The sequence below is a fragment of the Tauraco erythrolophus genome, chromosome Z (genome assembly GCF_009769465.1).
Source record: "Tauraco erythrolophus isolate bTauEry1 chromosome Z, bTauEry1.pri, whole genome shotgun sequence".
Lineage (NCBI taxonomy): Eukaryota > Metazoa > Chordata > Aves > Musophagiformes > Musophagidae > Tauraco > Tauraco erythrolophus.
In genome coordinates this window covers 77,143,543-77,164,023 of record NC_141496.1, presented here as the reverse complement: position 1 = coordinate 77,164,023, position 20,481 = coordinate 77,143,543, and the positions used below count along the sequence as shown (strand labels likewise).

At 41.5% G+C, this 20,481-nt stretch overlaps 1 protein-coding gene across 1 annotated transcript in view; it reads right to left on the bottom strand.

Moving 5' to 3' along the window:
- Positions 1 to 7,765: 7,765 nt before the first annotated feature.
- PTCH1 (patched 1) overlaps positions 7,766 to 20,481 on the bottom strand; it is a 65,631-nt gene continuing 52,915 nt past the window's right edge. The window contains exons 19-24 of the mRNA XM_086628999.1: positions 19,682 to 19,819; positions 16,115 to 16,257; positions 13,041 to 13,140; positions 11,401 to 11,655; positions 9,817 to 10,345; positions 7,766 to 8,139 (exon numbers count right to left, since the gene is read on the bottom strand). Coding sequence (XP_086485125.1) covers positions 9,818 to 10,345; positions 11,401 to 11,655; positions 13,041 to 13,140; positions 16,115 to 16,257; positions 19,682 to 19,819 — 1,164 coding nt within the window. The 3' untranslated portion in view covers positions 7,766 to 8,139; position 9,817. The remainder of the gene's footprint in view (positions 8,140 to 9,816; positions 10,346 to 11,400; positions 11,656 to 13,040; positions 13,141 to 16,114; positions 16,258 to 19,681; positions 19,820 to 20,481) is intronic.

The window sequence follows — 20,481 nt, the reverse complement described above, 5'->3', positions numbered from 1 at the left end:
GAATAATCCCACCAAAGAAAATGTAAAAGCAGTATTTGCTTAAGGCTCTTAAACACCCTTGCTGACTCATGGCTTATTCCCATTGGATTTGGCAGGAATTTCCATACTCCATGTATGCGTATTTCAGTAACAAAACACTGAAAAGTTCTGAATAGACTAGATTAGACTGAAATATTTTCAGTTGGAAGGGACCTACAACGATCATCTAGTCCATCTACCTGACCACCTCAGGGCTGACCAAAAGTTAAAGGATATTATGAAGGGCATTGTCCAAATACCTCTTTTTAAGGCACTGACAGGCTTGGGGCATCCACTGCCTCTAGGAAGCCTATTCAAGAGTTTGACCACCCTCTCAGTCAAGAAATGCTTTCCCATGTCCAGTCTAAACCTTCCCTGGTACAGCTTTGGACCATCCCCACATGTCCTGTCGCTGGATCCCAGGGAGAAGAGACCGGCATCTCCCTCTCCGCCTTCCCTCCTCAGGAAGCTGTAGAGAGTGATGAGGTCGCCCCTCAGCCTCCTTCCCTCCAAGCCAGATGAATCCAGAGTTCTCACCTGTTCCTCAGAGGACATGCCTTCCAGCCTCTTCAACAGTTTTGTTGCCCTCCTCTGCGTACATTTGAGGACCTGAACATCCTTCTTGAATGGTGGGGTTCCTAAGGAACCACAACCAGCCCTGATGTGTAAATCCTCATCAGTTCACGGGCTCCTGGTTCAGTTCTCTCCTGGTTAGAGAACATCCATTGAAATTTGGTTTAAATCCATGTACCTAATTAATTGGGAAATCTGTTTATGAAGGAGATGAAAACTCACAATGTGCTTAAAAAGCACTTTTTGCCCCCATACACTTTTCCTCAAAATTATGCTGAAATGCCTCACAACAGCATAGAGATACAAAGTGAAAAGTTGGAGCAATGTTAAGTAACTTAAACAGAGGAGCTGGACACCACAGTTTATGTATTGCTTATTAGTTTCACAAGTTATATGCATAATAATTAGTAATATTCATACTCAGATCTTTTTAGGGGCTAAAACCAACTCATCTTAATTTATAGTTCTGTTTTCTCACTTGATTCAATATGGGCCAGACTGAATGAAACTATAAATGCACAGCATTCACAGAGCTCATGCCATGGATACTTTTGTTCCATTCATCTAGTTTCACAGAAACTTTGTTGACAATTTTTTGCAAATTTTGAGAAAATACAAGTGAAAATAAAGAGCCTCCCCTCGCCCTTTTGCCAGGTAGAAAGCTCTATACTACTAACTCCAAAATGAAAAGTTTAGCTATCTGTTAGATGTCATCTGGCAACTTGCACAAGTACTACACTAAGGTGTGTGGTGCTGTACAGTAACATCCTCCCTTGGTCTTCACAGCCATTTAAAGTTGAACCCGATCGTCTGCTAAGATGTTGCAAAATGGTACAGGAGTGTATTGCATTGGCTACCAAAGTAAATGCTCTTAAGATAAATAGTCTAGTTTAAACGATTGCATAACAGGGAAGCAATAAAGAGAAAGAGAGTTTGAATTCTCTTACAGAAAATGCTAGTTATTCGGGGTGAAAGTTGTGAGTTTCCTATTTACTCCAGTTATTCTACTGAATCAAGGTACTGAAATCTTTTACCTTTATTAGTCTTAACAACTAATAAAATACCTGGTCCCTTGTTAAATGAGAAGAAATAACCCGTTTGGCTCAGAGAGGTAAACCTGTAATTACACAGATGGGTTGTATGCTTGATAACTAGGAAAGGGTCAATTGGCATTTTAACCCCAAAATTATTAGTTTAAATCCAGCCACCTCAAAGGTCATTTGTCACCCATGGTTGGTGACTTGCAGAGTCATATATACGTTCAATAAGGCCACTTTAGTACCGGAGCGGCACTCTGTGGCGACAGGCTCTCTCCTAAAGGAAGCTCCCCGCTTACAAGCCCTGCCAAGATCTGGCAGACCAGAGAGGTGCAACCTCTTGTCTTCTGGCCAAGACACACCATTTGTCACAAGGGAGAAAAAGAGGGAAGACTTCCTTTCGTCAAAGTAAGAAAAGCTGGAAAAAATAAGCATAATACTACTCGTCCTTTGAGTCCTTTCTAGTTACCAATTCTTGCTTAATTCCTCTCCCTTCCCTGCTTTCAAGAAGCTAGCCAGACATTCCTCCCTACAAGTCTATCCCCCAATGTAAACTTCAGAACAAAAAATCCAGGGTTGCTAAACTGGATGCAACCTGAAGCAGAAAAATCAGCCTTACCTAGGCTTTGAAATACATTTGCAACACTATTCTGGGTCTCCTAAATCAGATGGTGGAGCTCTCCCTCTTCCAGAGCACCCAGGGTCTCTCAGTTCTGCCATAAATCACTTTTCAAACACTTCAGTGGTCTTTCCCCCTCAACAGATGGGGAAACCCACCTAATTCACTCACCCGTGAATGAAGCCTGGCCTCTGCTTCCCACCCCTTCCCCTTCATCTGAGGCAGAGCCCTCCCTTGCCTGGGAAGCAGTTCCCAACCTCCAGCTTCCAACCCTCCCCCTTCCCAGCTGCCGCGGCTTTCAGCCTCGCTCCCCAGCAGACATCACAGGGCTGTGGTGTCTGTAGGCAGCTGGGGACCTGCAAAGTCAGCCCCACTGCAAAGGTCTGAGATCAAGGGATGGAAAGACCAAACGGAAAAGCTGTGAGGGTTTTGCACTCTGTTGTGCGGAAGCGTTATCTCCACCGTGTGAGGTCCGAATTCAAACATCCAGCAGCTCCTAACTGGCAGCTTGAGTAGAGCCTGGAGAGGAGGCTGGGAGGATGCTCTGATTAGCGAAACAAATTAAGATGCACACTGCGTGGTGTTCAGCAGCGTGCGCGATGGCGCGTTCACTAACCCGAGAGAGAGCGTTTTCTCCATTGCAGCCTTACCCTGCATCAGTAGCCAGCAGGAAAAGCTGCTGTGGCACTGTAAACACTGGTGATGCGTGCAGTTACAGCTGATAAAATGAGGGCGGAAGTGTTCCTAAGAAAAGCTGTTGTAGGGTGGTAAGGGGCCTGGATACCACTGCAGAAAACAAAAAGTCTGAGGCAGAGATTTCCTTTGCCTAAGTAGTATCCACAGAGGTGGAATGGTTTCTGCAGCACAATATATGTTAAACTTTTTTTTTTTTTTTTGTCAAAGCAGCAGTACTGCTTCATTTTTGTGTTTAATTAGCTTCAATTAACCATGTAAAGTTAAACTAGGCATGTATTTTTTTAAGCCACTCAGGCTGGGTAGTGCAGTTTCCTGGCATGCACCCTCTTCTAGCAGCAAGGTTCAACATGTCTGCAACGAAAAGGACAAGAATGATTAAATGAAGCAGGGAAGTAGTAATTGTTCTCATTACTTGCAGCAGCCATTAAAAGTAATTACAATTTGGCAACAGTGGTTTTCAGATATAAACAGTCGGTGTCTCAGATGCTCGTTGGGAGTAGAAGTTAACAAAAATGAAACACCTGTTCATACATCAGGGCTGCTGCAGTTTAGCAGTGTGCAGCATTCCTGAAGCTGTTAAATATACGCGTTATGCCAACAAAAATTTGGCCACATGTTTACTTAGGGCCTGAATAAATATGGCCGATCTCTGACAAAAATCTGATTAAGGTCTTACCTGAGGTTAATAAGACTGACAGCAAGAGGATCCATTTATAAGAAATCTAAACGTGACAAGAAATGCAAGGTAAATAGCTATTGTTGATGAGAAATGGAATTTTTAAAGAAAAATCCCATGTTCTGACTGGCAGAATGTATTAATTTATTCATATGGCTTCCAGTCCTGTAAATGGAGCTGCTCCCATGCACGGCTGGGACACGAAAGGCAAAGCCAGTGAGCTGAGCTAACTAAGACTTCAGCAAGCACTGCTCTCAAAGGCTGTGACCCACCAAGGCCAGATCTGCAACTTGATGCCGTCTGGCTAGTCCGGGGGATCTGCAGGAGAGTATTCTGAGTAGCAAAAACATACGTCTAGGAGTTTTCCAGTTCCAGTCCTTTACCTGTATTTTTCTCTTTTCTGGCTAAACTTCCAGAAAACACAAAATAAAAAGCTGTATTTGTATTTCCTCTGACCATCATAAATTACGTAATTATAAATTAGCCCGAGACATGTTTGGGGTTTTTGTTTACGAGAAATCCAGAAAACTCACGAAAAAAGCCACTCGGGGGTTCCAGAACAAAATGAAGGCTTGCTGGCTCTGTGGCGGTGTGGCAGACGCTCAGCTGAGCATCTTTGCACCGGACAAACCAAACTAAGGTTTATGGTGCGAGCGACTTCAGGCGGGTGCTGCTCCTCACAGCCTTCACCCCGCTGTCCGCAGCAGCCTCTCCCCAGTGCCCAAGCAGTGCCCGCGCGGGGCACGGGGACCGCGTCCCACAAGGAGTTGTGTCAAGAGCCCCCCTTCTCACAGAGCGGTGCAGTGTTCAGAACTCCACGTTTAATTATTTATTTTTTTGTTGCGCAAAGTAGGAAAGAGAGACTGTTTCTCTCATCCAATTTAGGGAGCGACCAGAGAGACGGAAAAAGACAAAGGATGTCCTCCTACTTCTAAGTAGAAACAACCTGTACATAAACTGCTTTACCCAAGGGTTCAAAGTCTACACGAAATGCTTCATTCAGAGTGGGAATGACAGGTATTATCCGGTCCTAAGCCTCTCCCCCCAGACACATAACAAGGGCAACAGAATCAACAGACAAGCACCAGGATGCCACAATTTAGACAGCATTCTAGAGTTGGCACCTGCTCCAGAACAGGCAAATCTGAATCTCCGAAACATCCCGAACACCGAAGCATCCCAGATTCATGCTCCTAAATCAGAATGATTGCATGGTTGTACCCGCACAGCTGACCAGTAGTACATAAAGAAGCATTCTATAAACAACCAAATCCGTAACCAATAAGTTATAATATTTTTTATTCATGTTAGAATTTCTATCAGTGTTTGAACATTAATATTTAGAGAGTTTGTACAATTTCCATTCGAAGTTTAAAAGGAGAACCACACTAGATCACAAATGGTAAATAAAACACAGTTCGTTTGAATATTGACACTCTCTTCTCTCTTAACACTGTTAAACACTTTCTTTTCTGCCAGGGGGTTTACAAGGAAAAGTGTGCACCGTAATCGAATCTCAGCAGTGTTCCAAAACATAATGGTATCATCATCATCATCATCATTACATATAAACTCTTTAAAAATATACTTCTGTCAAAAGACTTGATGACTACTATGTACACTACAAAAATAAATTTTCATATAAATAAATTATATGGCATAATTTTATCTTTGTAACTGAAATGACACAAACCCACTCCTACCAAAACAGGTAGGCAATGAGACCCAGTTTGAATATTTTTTTTTTCCTTTTAACTCCTTATGCTAAAAGCTACGACGAGTCCTTAATGTAAATGTTATATACTCTTTCCTATTTAACATTAGTAAGCACTCTATACAAATAAAAATCCATTAAACTGTAAAAACATAGCTGTAATAGTGTTTCCAATAGAAATAAAATCCCTGCATCTTGTTTGTTATAAACTGGCATGACAAATACTGTAAGAAAACATTCTTATGATACAAAAATATAAATATCACCCATGATTAAAAGAGTTAAAAAACAAAACCAAAACAAAACAATTGTTGCCAGCCACTGAGTTCTCCCCTTGCGTCCCAATGTGACCATCACAGAAGAAGGTCCACATTGTGCACGAAGCAGCAGACAGCTCACCCACACACAAGCACACAGAAGGACTCGGGCAGGGGCAGGTGGCCGACACTGCATTTCGCCCCGGCCCACTGCCCTCCCAAGGAAGAGAAGGGAGCGAGGCAGCAGCCCGCAGCAGCGGGGTGCCAGGGGGAGCCCTGCCGACCTCCGACATGACACGGGGCGCAGGCGCTTGGCGGCTGAAGGTGGCTTCCAATTAGTATCACACAGTTTTGTTGCAGAGTTTGTATGATCTGAGGTCACTATGCTGCTAGTGCTAAATCGGGGCCACTCGCCTTTTTGTCATCAAGAGTTTTCACGTTAGACAGTGAACTGGACCAGTAGGCAGTTGCGACATTAACCCTTAGTGTACATTGAACAGTAGCTTATGTATCACGGGAATGACACCAGGCTCTCGCCACCTGCTCTTCGAGCGTTCACATTGGAGATCTGTAAACAAGTGCCTCATATCAAAGTGTTTTCAAGTGAGCAAAAAAGGCATGGAAATTTGTGCATTCTAATTATCCCCATTCGTTATATGCTGGCAAGGTCTGTAGGCAAAGATAAGACTCCCTGAAGCCACTGGAGAAAAACACTTTCCCATCAAAGAATTGGCCGCTGCTGTTCAGGCATCGTACATAAAGAAAAGCCCTACCACTGCTGTGTTCAGAAACGGAATATTGGTTGAGTTTGTTTGGCTCTGAGTATACAACTGAACATCTACCTGCTCTAAAAAACAGCTTGGAGAAGGGTGGAAAAAAGATGAAGACAGAGGAAGACAGAGATAACGAAAACTTTTGTTCTATTATTTTAAATTAAGGTTCTCCATTCTTAGCGTTTGTTTCCAACTGGAACACAGATTGTAGTGTTTTTTCAGACCCTTCACCTGCAGCAATCCCCTTTCAGTTTAAAAATAATAATACAAAAAGCTAAATTAGTTTCACAGAGATCCCAGTTTAGCTGTTTTAATTAAAAGTGCCAATGCAGCATGGGAAAACACAAACAATAGAGAAAAGAACACCCCAGGCCTTACATGTCACTACAGTCCTGGACCCATTAGAAAGCCATTTATATATAAAAAGTGAAAATAGATTTTTTTTTTTTTATCCTTCCATTTGATTTTTATCACTTACTATTAACTTCCTTCCTGCCATGAAAATAAGGTGACCAAAGATACTGCTTTCAATGCTGTAAGGACACAGCTGAGCTGTGGCTCACCATCAAACAACCCAATTATCCAGCTTCTAATGCCACTCATAGTTAACAGTATCAATATTAAAATAAGGCATATGCTCATTGAATTTCTATAACCACCAACACCTCTCAATATCCAGCACCTTTGGAAGTGAAAAAATAATGGTTATAGGTTATAGGCAAAAGGTTTGCGCCTTTTGCAAAAAACAAGCAAAAATCAAAAGCACTACGAAGCACTACACGAACAGTAATTAAGCCTCACAACGTTCCTGGGAGGTAGGTAAGTGTAATTATACCCATTTTACAGAAAGAGAAACCGATGCATGGCACAGTTAAGTGACTTCACCAAAGTCCTGTGAACCAACTCATTAAGAGTGCGGGAAACTGAACCACAACCCCAAACCTCGACTCCCTGTCTTCTCTTCTATTTCAGTTGGGCCTTTGATGATGGCAGTCGATGGTATCACCAACACAGTTTTCACTAGTGCCTGCTAACAGGGAAAGCCAGACTCACACCAGCATCAGTGGGTTCATAAGCCCACTAAGTGTTACCATACAGTAAAAGAGAAACTACAGTACATCAGGAACATACAGACGAAAGCATGCAGACTTCCAGATGCACACATGGATAGACACAGCAAAACAAAACCTGCACACAGCTAAATCTATTTAAGCCTCCCAGATTAACTTGCTTTTCTTCATATCTGCTTATTTTAAAAATTATCACGCATAGCGTGTTTGAAAGTTAACAGAAACATTTCATACTACCACAGGGTCGTGATACGCAAATAAAAATATTTTAAACAGACATGTACCTTTAAAAAAAAAAATCCTATTACATAAGCAATATTTGCATAGAATTATACAAGTAAATTATACAATATTTAAGCAGCAGCAACTTATGCTGAAATTTAGAACTAGATTAAGCTTAGTTGTGGCACAGAGATCAAAGTACAAAAAGTACAAAGCGCACACAATATTGTCCCCATTCTATTGCCCAGAGGCAAATGACTCCAGATTATACTACTTTACATTGTTCTTTTGTATATTACATATGTGTACATCTTTTAAATACTTAAAGAAATATTTAACAAAATAATACAATAGGTTACAGTAACAGTGAACTGTTGTCCTGATGCAGCATGTCCCTTTCTACAACTTCAAGCAGTTCTTCTCTTCAAGCAGTTCTGGAAATACAGTTTTCCATCTTTGGCCTCTTCTTTGCTTCAGTTACTACCTTTTACAAATAAATAGAGAAGGAAAACAATCATTCATTAAAGTTCAAGAAAAACAAACAAAGCAAAGCAAATCCAAAACTCATTTCATGATTCCTGTGGTTACATTAAGCAATCAGGAAACGTGGGCTCTGCTTTCATCTCAGTCATTGATTTCCTGGTAAAGAAATACTGATGCCTATTTGAAAAACGCACATGCTTTAATTTCTGAGTTCACAGCTTTAGATACTTGCAACAAATTCAGTCAAAACCAATGCACACTCCAAGGAGAAATACGCTCCATGGAACACTGTGCACAGTTAAGAATCTCTCATTACAACGTGGTTCAGCTTGAAAGAGCTGAGCCCAAGTATTTCCTTATTCTGAAGACACTGTTACTTGCCATATTTCTAGACTGTGAGGCTAAAGGCATTCGCATGTATTCGCACTTCGAGATGTTTGGAGAGATGTTTTATAGATCAGAAGGTGAATTTATTATGAGTTATCAAAAAATTTCCATCAAAATTCTCCACGTGTGTGTGTGTGCCGCGCATGTGCATACACGTAAAATAGCTCTACAACCAAAATACAATGGCTTGCTCTGGTCAAACTGGTGTGTCACTGAAAAGCTCAGAAAGGCAAAGAGAGAAAACAGGGATGCACAGCTAAGTAACTTTACCACTTCCTCTTTCCCCCACACTTCCTCTTTCCCCCAAAAGAGCAAAACAGAGTTAAAATAGTGAGGAATGGTTTTTCAGGCAGAAGCCCCAGAAAGCGTTCAGGGTAAAAGCTCAACTGGTTTCTCCTCTTCAAAGTATTCCCTATAAAGGTAATGGAAAATTTTCAAGAACATGAACAGCTTAGCTTTATTCCTCCCCAAACATCTGCTAAAATATCTCGTCTGTTCTAAACAGCACTGTTTCCTGTCACCTTCTCTTGCCAGCCTGAAGACAGTCAACGATTCAGGGATCAACCCTCGGGTGCATCTATTGTTTCACCGGAACACACGGAATGCCCTCCTCAGTCAGCTCTATCTGCCCTACGCAAATCTGTAATAGCCACGGCAGCTGCCCCTCGCTGGGTGCATCTCTGAACGCCCCACAAAGCACAGGGGACACCCCACCACTCAGCAGTGCTCCAGGCATGGTGGGGCTTTCCCACCTCTCACTCAGCCCGTCTTCCAGAGGGATTCAGTCCTCACTGTATACTTCAAATTCTTTTCACAGCATTTTATTCAAGAGAAGAGAACTCTTAAAGTAGCTGGCGACTCTACACTCTTCTAGGCACCGTCGTTCTGTATGGAGTTTTAGAACGTGCCTGATTCAGGCATCAGAAGACAGGACCTACCAATAGTAAATGCAGTCACACAGCTTTGAAGACGTTACACAACATCTCTGCCTCATTTTCCTCATCTGGTAAGCGGGGATTGCATGATGTGCTTACTCGGTTTGCAAGGCTCTTGCAAGTAGTCCATGTCTGAACCCACTGTAACTTCTCAGTGTTGGAAAGTACTCTCTGATCCAACCTGATTTCTAGTGCAAAATGTACTATATTCACAGTCAGTAGATTGAAGATGATCAGGGACCAAAAGTAAACCTACCTGAAGGAAAGGCACCTCAGAAATTTTATCTTTCCCCTTTCTTTCGATCACATCATTGCCTGACACTGGCAAAGCTTGCAGCTACAGGAGATGGACCTACCTTACTGTGAGCTGTTGCCAGGCATCCTTTCCTCGCATTCAACATCTTGCAGTTCTATAACTTCTACTTTAGAATTTCTTCTTTCACACCGCACGTTAAAAGGCACATGGGGGTCCTCAAACGGCCCATGGTCAGCTTCATGGTATCCCTCGTAGGTCGGGAAGCTCCCTCCCCGAGAGCTGTGGCCGTGCACCGCGGGGTGGACAGCAACAGTCACTGAAGCCGAGGCGGTCACAGTAGTGATAGGCTGGCAGTACGCTGGTCCCGCGGCGCCCACCGCGCCGAACGCCGGGCTTCTCACGTTGTGAGAACGAGCCCTGTGGCCCAAGCGATCCCTATTGCTAGGTCCTGAATGCCCTTCAGTAGAAATTTCGAAAGCGTCCCTGCGAGGGCGGTACGGTGGCGGTCGTAGCCCTTCCCTCGCTTCCCGTTTGGGTTGTCTGCCCTGGCGCCACGCCTGCTGCGTGCCGGACTCTGGATTCAATGGTAGTCTGGGACTCGGCTGATGCCGTGTCTCCGGCTGAACCACCTGAAAGAGAGATGCATGGTTACGCCTCTGACACAGAGAGGCAAACAAATACGACGCTCTCTTATATTTTATGCTCAGAACAATTATAATAATGCTCTCTTGGCTCTAATTCTACAAAGGTAATGTTCTGGAGCCTGATAATTGTTGATTTTTCCAGATAGTTTTTGTCTGAAGTTATTAAAACCTGGAAAGCATACCTTCAGAAAAACACAGGATGACAGCTGAAAACATTCCTACATACTGGTCCACCTTTTCAAAGGGATGGTGACAAGCACTTGATCTTAACTCGTTCAACAAGCAGAATTGTAGGCATTTGGAAAGGGCTCTATTCCATGCAGGGTACATACACAGGATGTTAGTAGGGTAGTTTGTATAGACTGTAGGAATCTGTTTTCTGATTTCTGTAAAAAGCGTGAAGCGCAGCGGCCACATCAGTCAATAAACCGTGACCAACTTCAAATGTGGCTGTGCTTGTACCTATTTCTAGGCCTCTGCTGAACAAAAACAGATCCGCATTGCAGCTCAGCATGCAGCACCAGCAGGGGTAGGAGACAGAGCTTTTTCACTTTCCTTTGAAATCACAGTTATGCCAACCCAGTAGCAAGACGCAACAGGCTCAAAATTTGGTACAACCCTGAAACCGTTTTCTTCTGGCTCTATCAATCTTTCTCCCCAAAATGTGCTGTCAGAGAGAGGTACATGAGATGGCGATCCAGAAGGAGCTGTGTGGAAGAGGTCTGGTCTTTTAATCTCTCCCCATCCTTTTTTTGAGAACAGTCATTGAACAGACTGAGAGCTCTCTCTTGTGGCTGATGCCAATGATGGAACAGTAATTACACGTGCCAGACCTCTGCTTTTGTACCATCGTCTTACCCTCAACTTGATTCTAAAGGAGAGGACGAGGAAAGCCTTCACTTCCTGCTTACAAGTTTTGGCACAGTCACATAGCATAATCTGCCAGAAATATGAAAGAGTTTTCCACAAAAATAGATAGATTCAAATGAAAAAAAACCCCACATTCTCTTTTCTTGCCCGTCAATATGTGAGCTACTTACAGTGGATCTTGCAAAGACAGGATTCTCAGTGGCTTCCACTATTACTTGATGGACTGGTGCCCCAGAGCCTTGGGTGGCCTCATACTGATGAAGCTCTTCACTGATGCCAGACACTGTGGTTTGAGAGCTGTACTCCGAATCAGAGGAATCTGACCCGTTATTTGTGTGCCCGGGTGGCAGTGCAAACCTCACGATGCTGGGGGGCGGCTCAGGAGACGGTGTGGGCAATCTGTTCCGTCCATTGGCTGGAGAAACCTGATAACGACAACGCACTCAGTAACATTCAGTTAAGCGTTACCCTTTTAATCCTAAGTGCTTGACACACACGTTCTTCTGCCAAACACACCCTCCTGTGCCATGAGAACCTTAGCACCAGTTTTCAGATGAGCATTTATAATGAACTGAAAAAAAACACAATGAAAAAAAGAGAGATTTGATCTTCATCTGTGGATATGCGTGTAAATAGGATTACACAGGTTCTTCTGGGTATCATTGTCTCAAGCAGTGCATGTATGTGTGTGCACACACTTATAAATATAAAAATAATACGTGGGCTTCCCTTCCCCTTCAGCATACATTAACGGTCATTTCATAAAATAACTGCCAATGCGTATATGCAGCATAGTTCAGTGTCTATTTGCAAAAAGAGATGGGGACACACATAACAACAATTATGTGGTCATAACATATGCACATATATATTGGTTGAGTAAGGGACAGGTCATGTATGCTGTTAGGAATACAAGAGACTACACACTCTTGTCAAAACTCTTCCCAATCCTAAAAAAATAAATACTTCTGAGGTATAACTAGTACTGTATACATACCTTGTCTTTTATTCTTGTACACACATGTATATAGACACGTGAAGCATAGCACACTGATTTGATTCATGTGTGAAAAAGAGAGCCCTAGGTAACACAGTAATTGTGTTAACTACAGAGCAGGTAAAGAATAACGAATAATCAACCACCAAATACAAATGTGGTGTCTATGAATCCTTTTCTGCCAGACTTGGGCTTTATACTGCAACATCATCAACATCTAAGTGAAGCCTTTCACCCATCAAAGTGTTGCTTGAGCCAAATGCATACTCCAGGGAGGGGTGACTGGACAGGGGGGGACCTTCTGGCAGACCGGCCATGGTTATCAAGGTGTGGTCTGTGGACCACCACTGGTGTATGTTGGTCCACACAGGCCTTCCTGGTGGTCTGCTCAGTTAAATATTTTGAGGAAAGGAACAGAGGCAGTGAGGTAGGAAAGAAGGAAGTATGTGTACAAAACAAACTGTCTTCTGCAAAATATTGGGGAAAATCCTTATTTTACAGACTAGTTTGCATATCACATTATGCTTTTAAAAGCATAAACAATCCTACATTTTTATCAAGTTTGCTGATTGTAACCTCTAAAACAATATTTATTAAAAAAACCTTTAAAAATATAAGTAGAAAAGTACCAACTAAATAACAAAGAGCATGCTTAATAAAGATTAAAAAAACCTAGAGGAATAAACTTAAAAACTAAAAAAAACCCCTCCAAGTAATTTTAAAAATAAATAGTTTCTAAAACAGAGGAGTGATATGGAGGGCAGGGGTGCAGAGAGAGTATTATTTCTTCTGTTCACCACTAATTTCACTGACCTCAGGGTATGGTCCAAAGAATGAAAGAAGAACAGGAAGCAGCACTAATCCATTGAGAACTCCCAGAATGGTTAAGATTGCCAAAACAGCGAAGAAATACCTGAAGTAGGGTTTAAGGGGTTTGGGTGAGGAAACAGTCACAAATATTGTTAGAAATTACTCCTAAATATGTTAAAATAATACATATACTAAATTAAATCTAAAGTATTACTAACGTTGTACTAAATGATTATATCACTTCACATAAATAGATATAGTTTCTTTTACCTTTTGGATTAGAGGAGCTACATTCCACAACCCAAAGTGTTAGTTGATAAAGGAAAGAAAAAAATTACATTTGTTAATTTCCCAGAATCTAGAAGCATGTAATGTTATTTATGAATGTGTTACACAAACACAAAAATATGGAATGTGCAGTGAATAGCTGAATGGATTGAAAGCACAAATACAATGAAAAGGGGCCCCCATTAGTGAAAACCCAGCAGAAGCAAACAAATGAAGTGAAGGGTGTAGAATTTAAACAATTTAGCCTAGAAGGAAAAGAAGCCCTCTTCTCCCAGCAGCTAATCCACTGTGAAATGCTTCTGCATCTTACAGCAGAATCTCTAATTAAATCTCCAGTGTATCAGGTAAGGGTTTCCCTTGCTGTTCATTAATCACAACTTTCCGCCTAGAATTCTGTGAGTTCCAGTTTTACCAAATAGCTCGAATTGCAACCTTTTTACAACACAGGAACCCGCTTTCTGCAAAGAAAATGCTGCCCATTCTATAGCAAGCTCCAGCATTGTACTGAGTAAGAGCACTCCACAATGGCAGAGCTGCATTGCAGGCTAATCTTTTGTTGAACAATTTAGCATCTCTGAATACTCTTGTTTTGCGTCAGCCAATTCAAACATAAAGGCTGAAGCACTATGGAAGAAGAGGAAAGTGCACAAGTGGTTGTCCTTTCCCACCACCGAGGGCTAAGGTCTGGGATCCTTCATGAATACCAAGGTAAACCTGTCAGTAAAAGGAAAGCCTTGCTAGTTGGTATTCGGCACAGCTGGGGCTCAGACTAAACTTAAGGCTGTGTTGTAACTAATGATTTCAAGGACTCAGTCTTGGTAAATTCCTGGAGGAGAAGGCAAAGGAGAAGAACGAATGGAGGGCAAGTTTGCTGCTAATGGGTCTGCTGATTACATTGTCTCGCTGGCAACAAACCTTACTGCCTCCCCCCACCCCCGTTTCCACATCTGATCAAATATATCAGACTCCTGTAAACGACAAATATCCTGCTATTGTAAACATGTGGGAATTTCTGATATGCATTAGCAAAAATCCACAAGCCAATCTACTCTACTAACATAAACCATCAGAACTTTATACTGGGACAGAGATCAACAACAGGCATTAAAAACATTTGCATCTCATCCATCTAAGGCTAGGATAAACAGGAGGATTATAGCTCTGACCACTTGGTGTATACAATGTCTGCTAATTTACTTAATCTTCCACATTGTTGGACTAATCTATCGCTTTCCGGAAGTTTGGGGTCTTCTTCACCCACTATAATAATGCTCATGTTCCCATAGTTTATTTTATTTTATTTTTTAAACAAGGCAAACTAAAGTCAGATTGTGCTAGAAAATGAGAAACTGATGGCCAAAAAAAGTAAAATAACAGAAGTTGAAAAGTTGAAAGGCTCATTTTATAAACTGAGAGGACATCCAATCCAAATTTGGTGTGAAGGGCTGCTACAATCTTCCATTTGCTATGACACAAAAATACGCTTGCCAAAATCTTGTCTGTTATGTAGGAACACCAAACGTACCCCTGTGAATTTAGGTTATATCTGAAAATAAGCTATATGTCAAAGTGTTCCAGCCCTTACAAGATCAGGTCCTAAAAGAATAATTCTGCCTTATTTCTTCCATACCAATAAAATAAAGCAAGAAAGAAAAAAAAAAAAAACAACTTGGATAAAAAAAAATTTCTACTTCAGGACATGTAATATCTGCATAGGAGTAAGCTTCACATAGGTTTTATGAGGTCTAACTGCAAACTGCCTGCTTTCTTCTAATCTCTTACACATATAAACAAAAAATCTTGATGAGATTTAGCAGCCATTCTTTCAGTTCCTGCCTCTGACATTTTGTTGTTCTTGTTGTCAAATGGATGTCAGCTAAGTCTAGTCATCTATCCAGCTTGTGTCTACCTAAGCAGTTAAGTCATCTGTCAGAGCATTTTTATTTGGCCCAGTTCTACCCCAGTTCCATTTTAGGGCTTGGATTATTTTGGGTTTTTGTGCTGCATTTTGCCACAAAGAACCTGTGTTACTTCTAAGATTAGCCATTTTGCAGAGCTCCCCAGGTTGTTTGGCATGGAATAGGATCTGTTTCACTGCACTTCTCAAATTCCCCTCAATGAAAAACTTGCTTTCCTCTCATACTTGACGAATTCACATTCTTAATTAAATTCACAAGAAACAGCCTGCCTGTAGTTCTAAACAGAAGGGCCTTCAGGCTTTGCTTCACAAAATTTTAATACGAAGTTCTGTGTTCATACTTATGGTTCCCCAGCTCCCAAACAGGGCTTTTTTCCCTCTGCCTGTTACACATGGCTATAAACCTCATGTAACGATAGAAGGAGAAGGCCCAGAGAGAGTAACTCACAGCCCAGTTACACCATGTTTGTAGGTCCACGTGTCCTTCGCACGCAAACTGTTGTGCATACAAGAAGCCTGGAGGACCTGAAGGTTAAAGGTCAAACCCAGCTAATACTGGAGAATATTAGATACTTTGAACGGACTCAGACCCAGAATTAGCAAGCTTTGCTAAAGAGGGACGTTTTTGTGTTCCTTCACGCTGGGTGTCAGATTTTCCTGGAGCAGATTTTAACACCAGCAATGGAAACACTACCACGTCTAGTGTGTAACAAGGAGTTAGTAACACAGAGGGGACACGGGACCATGAGCTAAGCATGCCTGACACGCCATGCATAGCTATAAAACGACAGATAAGCTGGAGTGACTGAAAATTAGAAGCACACTTATTTTTATTTTAAAAATAAAGTCGAGACACACGCAAGCGCTTTACCTGACAATAAAATCAAACTCTGATCCTGCGAGCATTAACACTCCGAGCAGAGTGGACACAGCCCCATCCAGCACCGGTGCAAACATGTGTTCCAATGCAAGGACAGCCCTATGGTTCCTGTCTCCTATGGCAGTTAAAAATGCCTGTAAAACAATGAAATCCACTTCATTAGACGGATGCATACAACCTTCCAAACAGCCTCTCTCATAGCACGCAGAGTTTTTCACCAGTAAATTACTTCAAACTACAGTTTATGAAAGCATCTCCACAGCGGGCTAACCTTCAAGAGAAGGTCTGATTCTGCAGTCGTACCACTCAGCTGCTGCTGAATTCACACGACCAGACTAGGCACTGGTTACAGAATCAGACCATACTAATAATTTTGGAAGCAATGCCTGCTTGCATCAGTAGGCTTTTGTCTCCAGCTTTGCTTATCTCCACTTGCAAAATTCGTTTCATGGTGAAAGAATTTTCAGGCGTCAAAATGACAGGGCTGCTCCTCTCACTCTTGTGGGGCCACGGCTTCCATGACTATCATGGGAAGTTTGCTGCAAAAACAGCCAGTACTGATGCAGACTTTCCTGCGCGTTTGCCACAGATCAAGGACCAGCAGCTTCAGTTCAGGTATGCGGTGACACTCACACATCAGATCCTTCCATCCCTTTACACAGAAGTGTCCATCGGGACAGTGCGTTTCTTCTCACTGGCCTGAGGCTCCAGATCGTCAGACGTTACAGACAGTAAGCGCCCAACTGATGAAAGTTGTCAGCACACTCAACAGGACTGGTATGAAGCAACACTCGACTGTGTGCTGCCTTTTTTTTTTAAAAAAAAAAAAAACACTTCTATTTCACCCAAAATAAAAGTTTTTGCAACTTGTACTGCTTCAAAGCTCGCAGGCCTATACGTGTAAAATTGCCTTAGGAACAGTGCTCAACACAGTAGTGCCTGAGCAACAACACGACTAGTGAGATGTTTTTCCCTCTCTTCCACTCCTTAGTGAACAAGGTGTATCGAGAACACGCAAATGTTTTGTATGAATTTGTCTTCTCTGTCTATGACTTAACGGTTTAAGAAGACAAGAAACTGGATGATCATCTTCCTGTGATTTATAAGGGCTCTCTCTCTTCGGTTAATTCTCTACTGCCTATTAAGATATGAGTTCAAGCAGCTATCTTCTTCTTGGTCCGTGAATTTAAGTCCATCTTCTCTAGTGGCTTATTTTCACTATCTGACAAATTTGGGGTGAAATAAGGGAACATATTAAAAAGTTATTTGGTAGGACAAGCAGGCCAAAAGTGGGTACATGTGGAGTAAGATTCTCAACCCTCACTTTCATAGGGAGCTAAACCATGTAATATTAATCTTTAATATTGGATTAAAAGTGGTCTATGGAAAGTTTATGTATCCAGGACATTTTACATTTCCATACACACAAATAGATACAGAATTCCCCTCAGGGTAAAGGCAGCTGTCAATGTGACGACTCACATGAATGGGAGCTATTGGATATCACCCACAAACATATTCAGTTATAAAAGCATATGTATATGTGTGTAATTAAAGGACGTATAATATCAGAGTCCACTATCGAGTCAGAATTTACTTGTGGAATTAAAAAAATGAGGTCACAATTTACAAGTGATAGCAGAGAACTGAGCTATAAGTGGATTGTGAACGACTCTTAAACATGTTCAATGAAGTTCTGTATCGACAGTTCCAGCATTGCCTTTTTTGTTTATGCAACACTGGTTTGACTGTTTATATGAAGGAAGTTTTGTGAAGGTCAGTACTGCTGCCATTGTCTGAAGTCTACTAGGCGTTCTTTTATTTAAAGCCTGCATTTGAAAGTTTTTGACTCCAGAGTCAATGTGAAAAAATGGTTTCTAGTTTGCTTGGCATTTTACCTTCAGCCACAGGTGACTTTTACTTTTCATATATATGCGTGTATATATATATACACACACACACAAGTTCTACAATTAGATTAGTTTCTTCTCATTTAGAAACAAGTGGGTTTTTTTCTTTTTTTATTCCAGTTTTCCTGTTTAAATCTTCAATTCTAAGAAACTGTCATTTCTTTCTTTCTCTTGTATACCATTAGTTTCTGACACTTCCCAAACTATTGCAAGTCCTAGCAAACAAGTTTACCTCCAAAAGCCTAACAATCCATAGCAGCAGGGGAAAACTTTAGGGAACCACTTGTCACCACTTTAGGGAACCAGTTGCTCCTCTTTAACCTCACCCTACTTCCCCTACGATTTTTCTTAAAATTATTCTTTCCATCCTGCCACTTTACGTGCCCCAATTCTGTACATCATCTAAAACATGTTCGTAGTATTTGGCCATCTTCAGTGTGCTAAGACCCCCACTAGTTTTCCTCTCTTTTTCACTGCCTCCAGTTAGCAGTCTACCAGTTCTCCTTTTGAGACTAAAAGGCCAACTGCATTCCCATCCAATTTCACCACCACTTTCCAGCTCCCTCCCTTGACTTCTTTTTGGATTGCTACAGTACTAATACACTAGACGTTACAGTAGACTACAAGCACCTCCTCCCTGAAATTACATTATATTGATCATTCCTCTTTTCCTGAAGACAATGATATTCTTAAACTATCCTGAAATATCGACTAGAGTAGCCTTATAGGAAAATGACTCATGCTGAGCGTGCAGAATACTGGAAGGATTAGCACTGACACTGTCAAATGTGAACACAGAAAAACAGCCCTTTATTCTGCTCTTTGAAAAATAGCCCTTTACTCTGCTCTTTGTCACCAAATACAGCAAGATGAAGTCTGCATATGTTGAACACCCACAACTGTCCCTTTGCAAACGCAGTCTTTTCTATGCACTTTTGCACATCCATACATTTTCGACTAAGCAGGGTGGGACCTAAATCCAGGTCCACTGTGGATTTGGACACTTAACCTTGAAAATGTTGAAAATCTTTATATAAAGCATACTTTTTTTCCCGCTCTCTGCTCTTCCTCATCACATCGGAAACCTATTCTCCTGCAGGCTACATGTTTGTGCCCACTATTAATAGCTGAAAAGAAGGTGCAGATTTTTCAAGTGTAAAATGAATCCAAATACTTTCAAATTTTAGTGGTCCAGAGAGATTAAATGATACTGTATGTGATTTTGAAAATCTCCTTTAAAGGCTTCTCTTCCACCAGATACAGAATCTACATGTAAGAGGGAACAAACAGCTACATAGCACTGAGGCAACAACACTCAGGCTGCATACAAGGACTGGGAGAGCCTGGACTCAAGTAAGGTGTATTGAGAGCTTTGCTTTGTCTATGTATTTGCATCACTCAGACAATGAGATTTCACAGGTAATGTATCCCCCCCTTATCTCCTGGGAGACTGACTCAATAGTGAGGGACTATTTCATCAAGATTGACTCTGCTCTATCAAGACAAATCGAATGGTACACAAAACTGTGACCAATTTCCTTTTGAGAATCATGTCACTGACTTAGAAGACTAAGTAAGGATTTGTGATCCTAACATTGCCACCATTTTATCTTAAAATATTTTGAAAATGGTTCTGGATTTTACATACCAAAGCAACGTGAACAGTGAATTCCACACCAATGCCAACAGAAGCAATCAGGATAACCACAGGCACTGCACTCAGCTTTATTCCAATTAGACCCATCATGCCAAACAGCTCCACAGTCATCAGAGCCAGCACCACCACCTAGATGATTTCAAACAGCTGTTAGTAACTTCTTATACTCCAGACAAATGAAGATATTTCAAAGTAACATGGTGACTACAAAATGTACTCCTCAAAGCCATCCTGTTTTCCCGAAGACAAACTGCTCTTCCTTGTTTCATTGTGCTCAATGGCAACAGCTTGCCAAACAGCCAGTTTAAATTACACTCCCAAGAACCAGTTAAGAGATCAAGCACCAATTTTGTATTGGTTACAATTTATCATTGACCTGAAATCATTCTTCCTTATCATCGATACCCCCAAAACATAGATTTTCTCTTTTCCACCTGTTTCTCGGGAAAATCCTTCCAGAAAAGTAACTTTCAGCTACCTGTATTTGAATTCTTTTTGTAGCACTGCAAATGTAAGTGAGGATGACTTTTGAGTAGGTTTAAGGCCCACAAGAAAGCGAACGCCATCATCAGCTGATGAGTCTCAGGTTACAGAGGGGCTCTGAGCTTTTAAGGTACTTGGAGGGATTGACACGGACAAAGTGAACAGTTAAATCTAAGGGAAAGCTTTTATTTTTCTTTCATCTGCCTTGTAAAAAAAAATTGAGGAAAAGGGAGGGGAGGAAATCTGTAGAATCAACTTTAAAAGTTGCAAAAGCCAAGCAGGAAAAAAAAAGATAGACATAAAAGCTA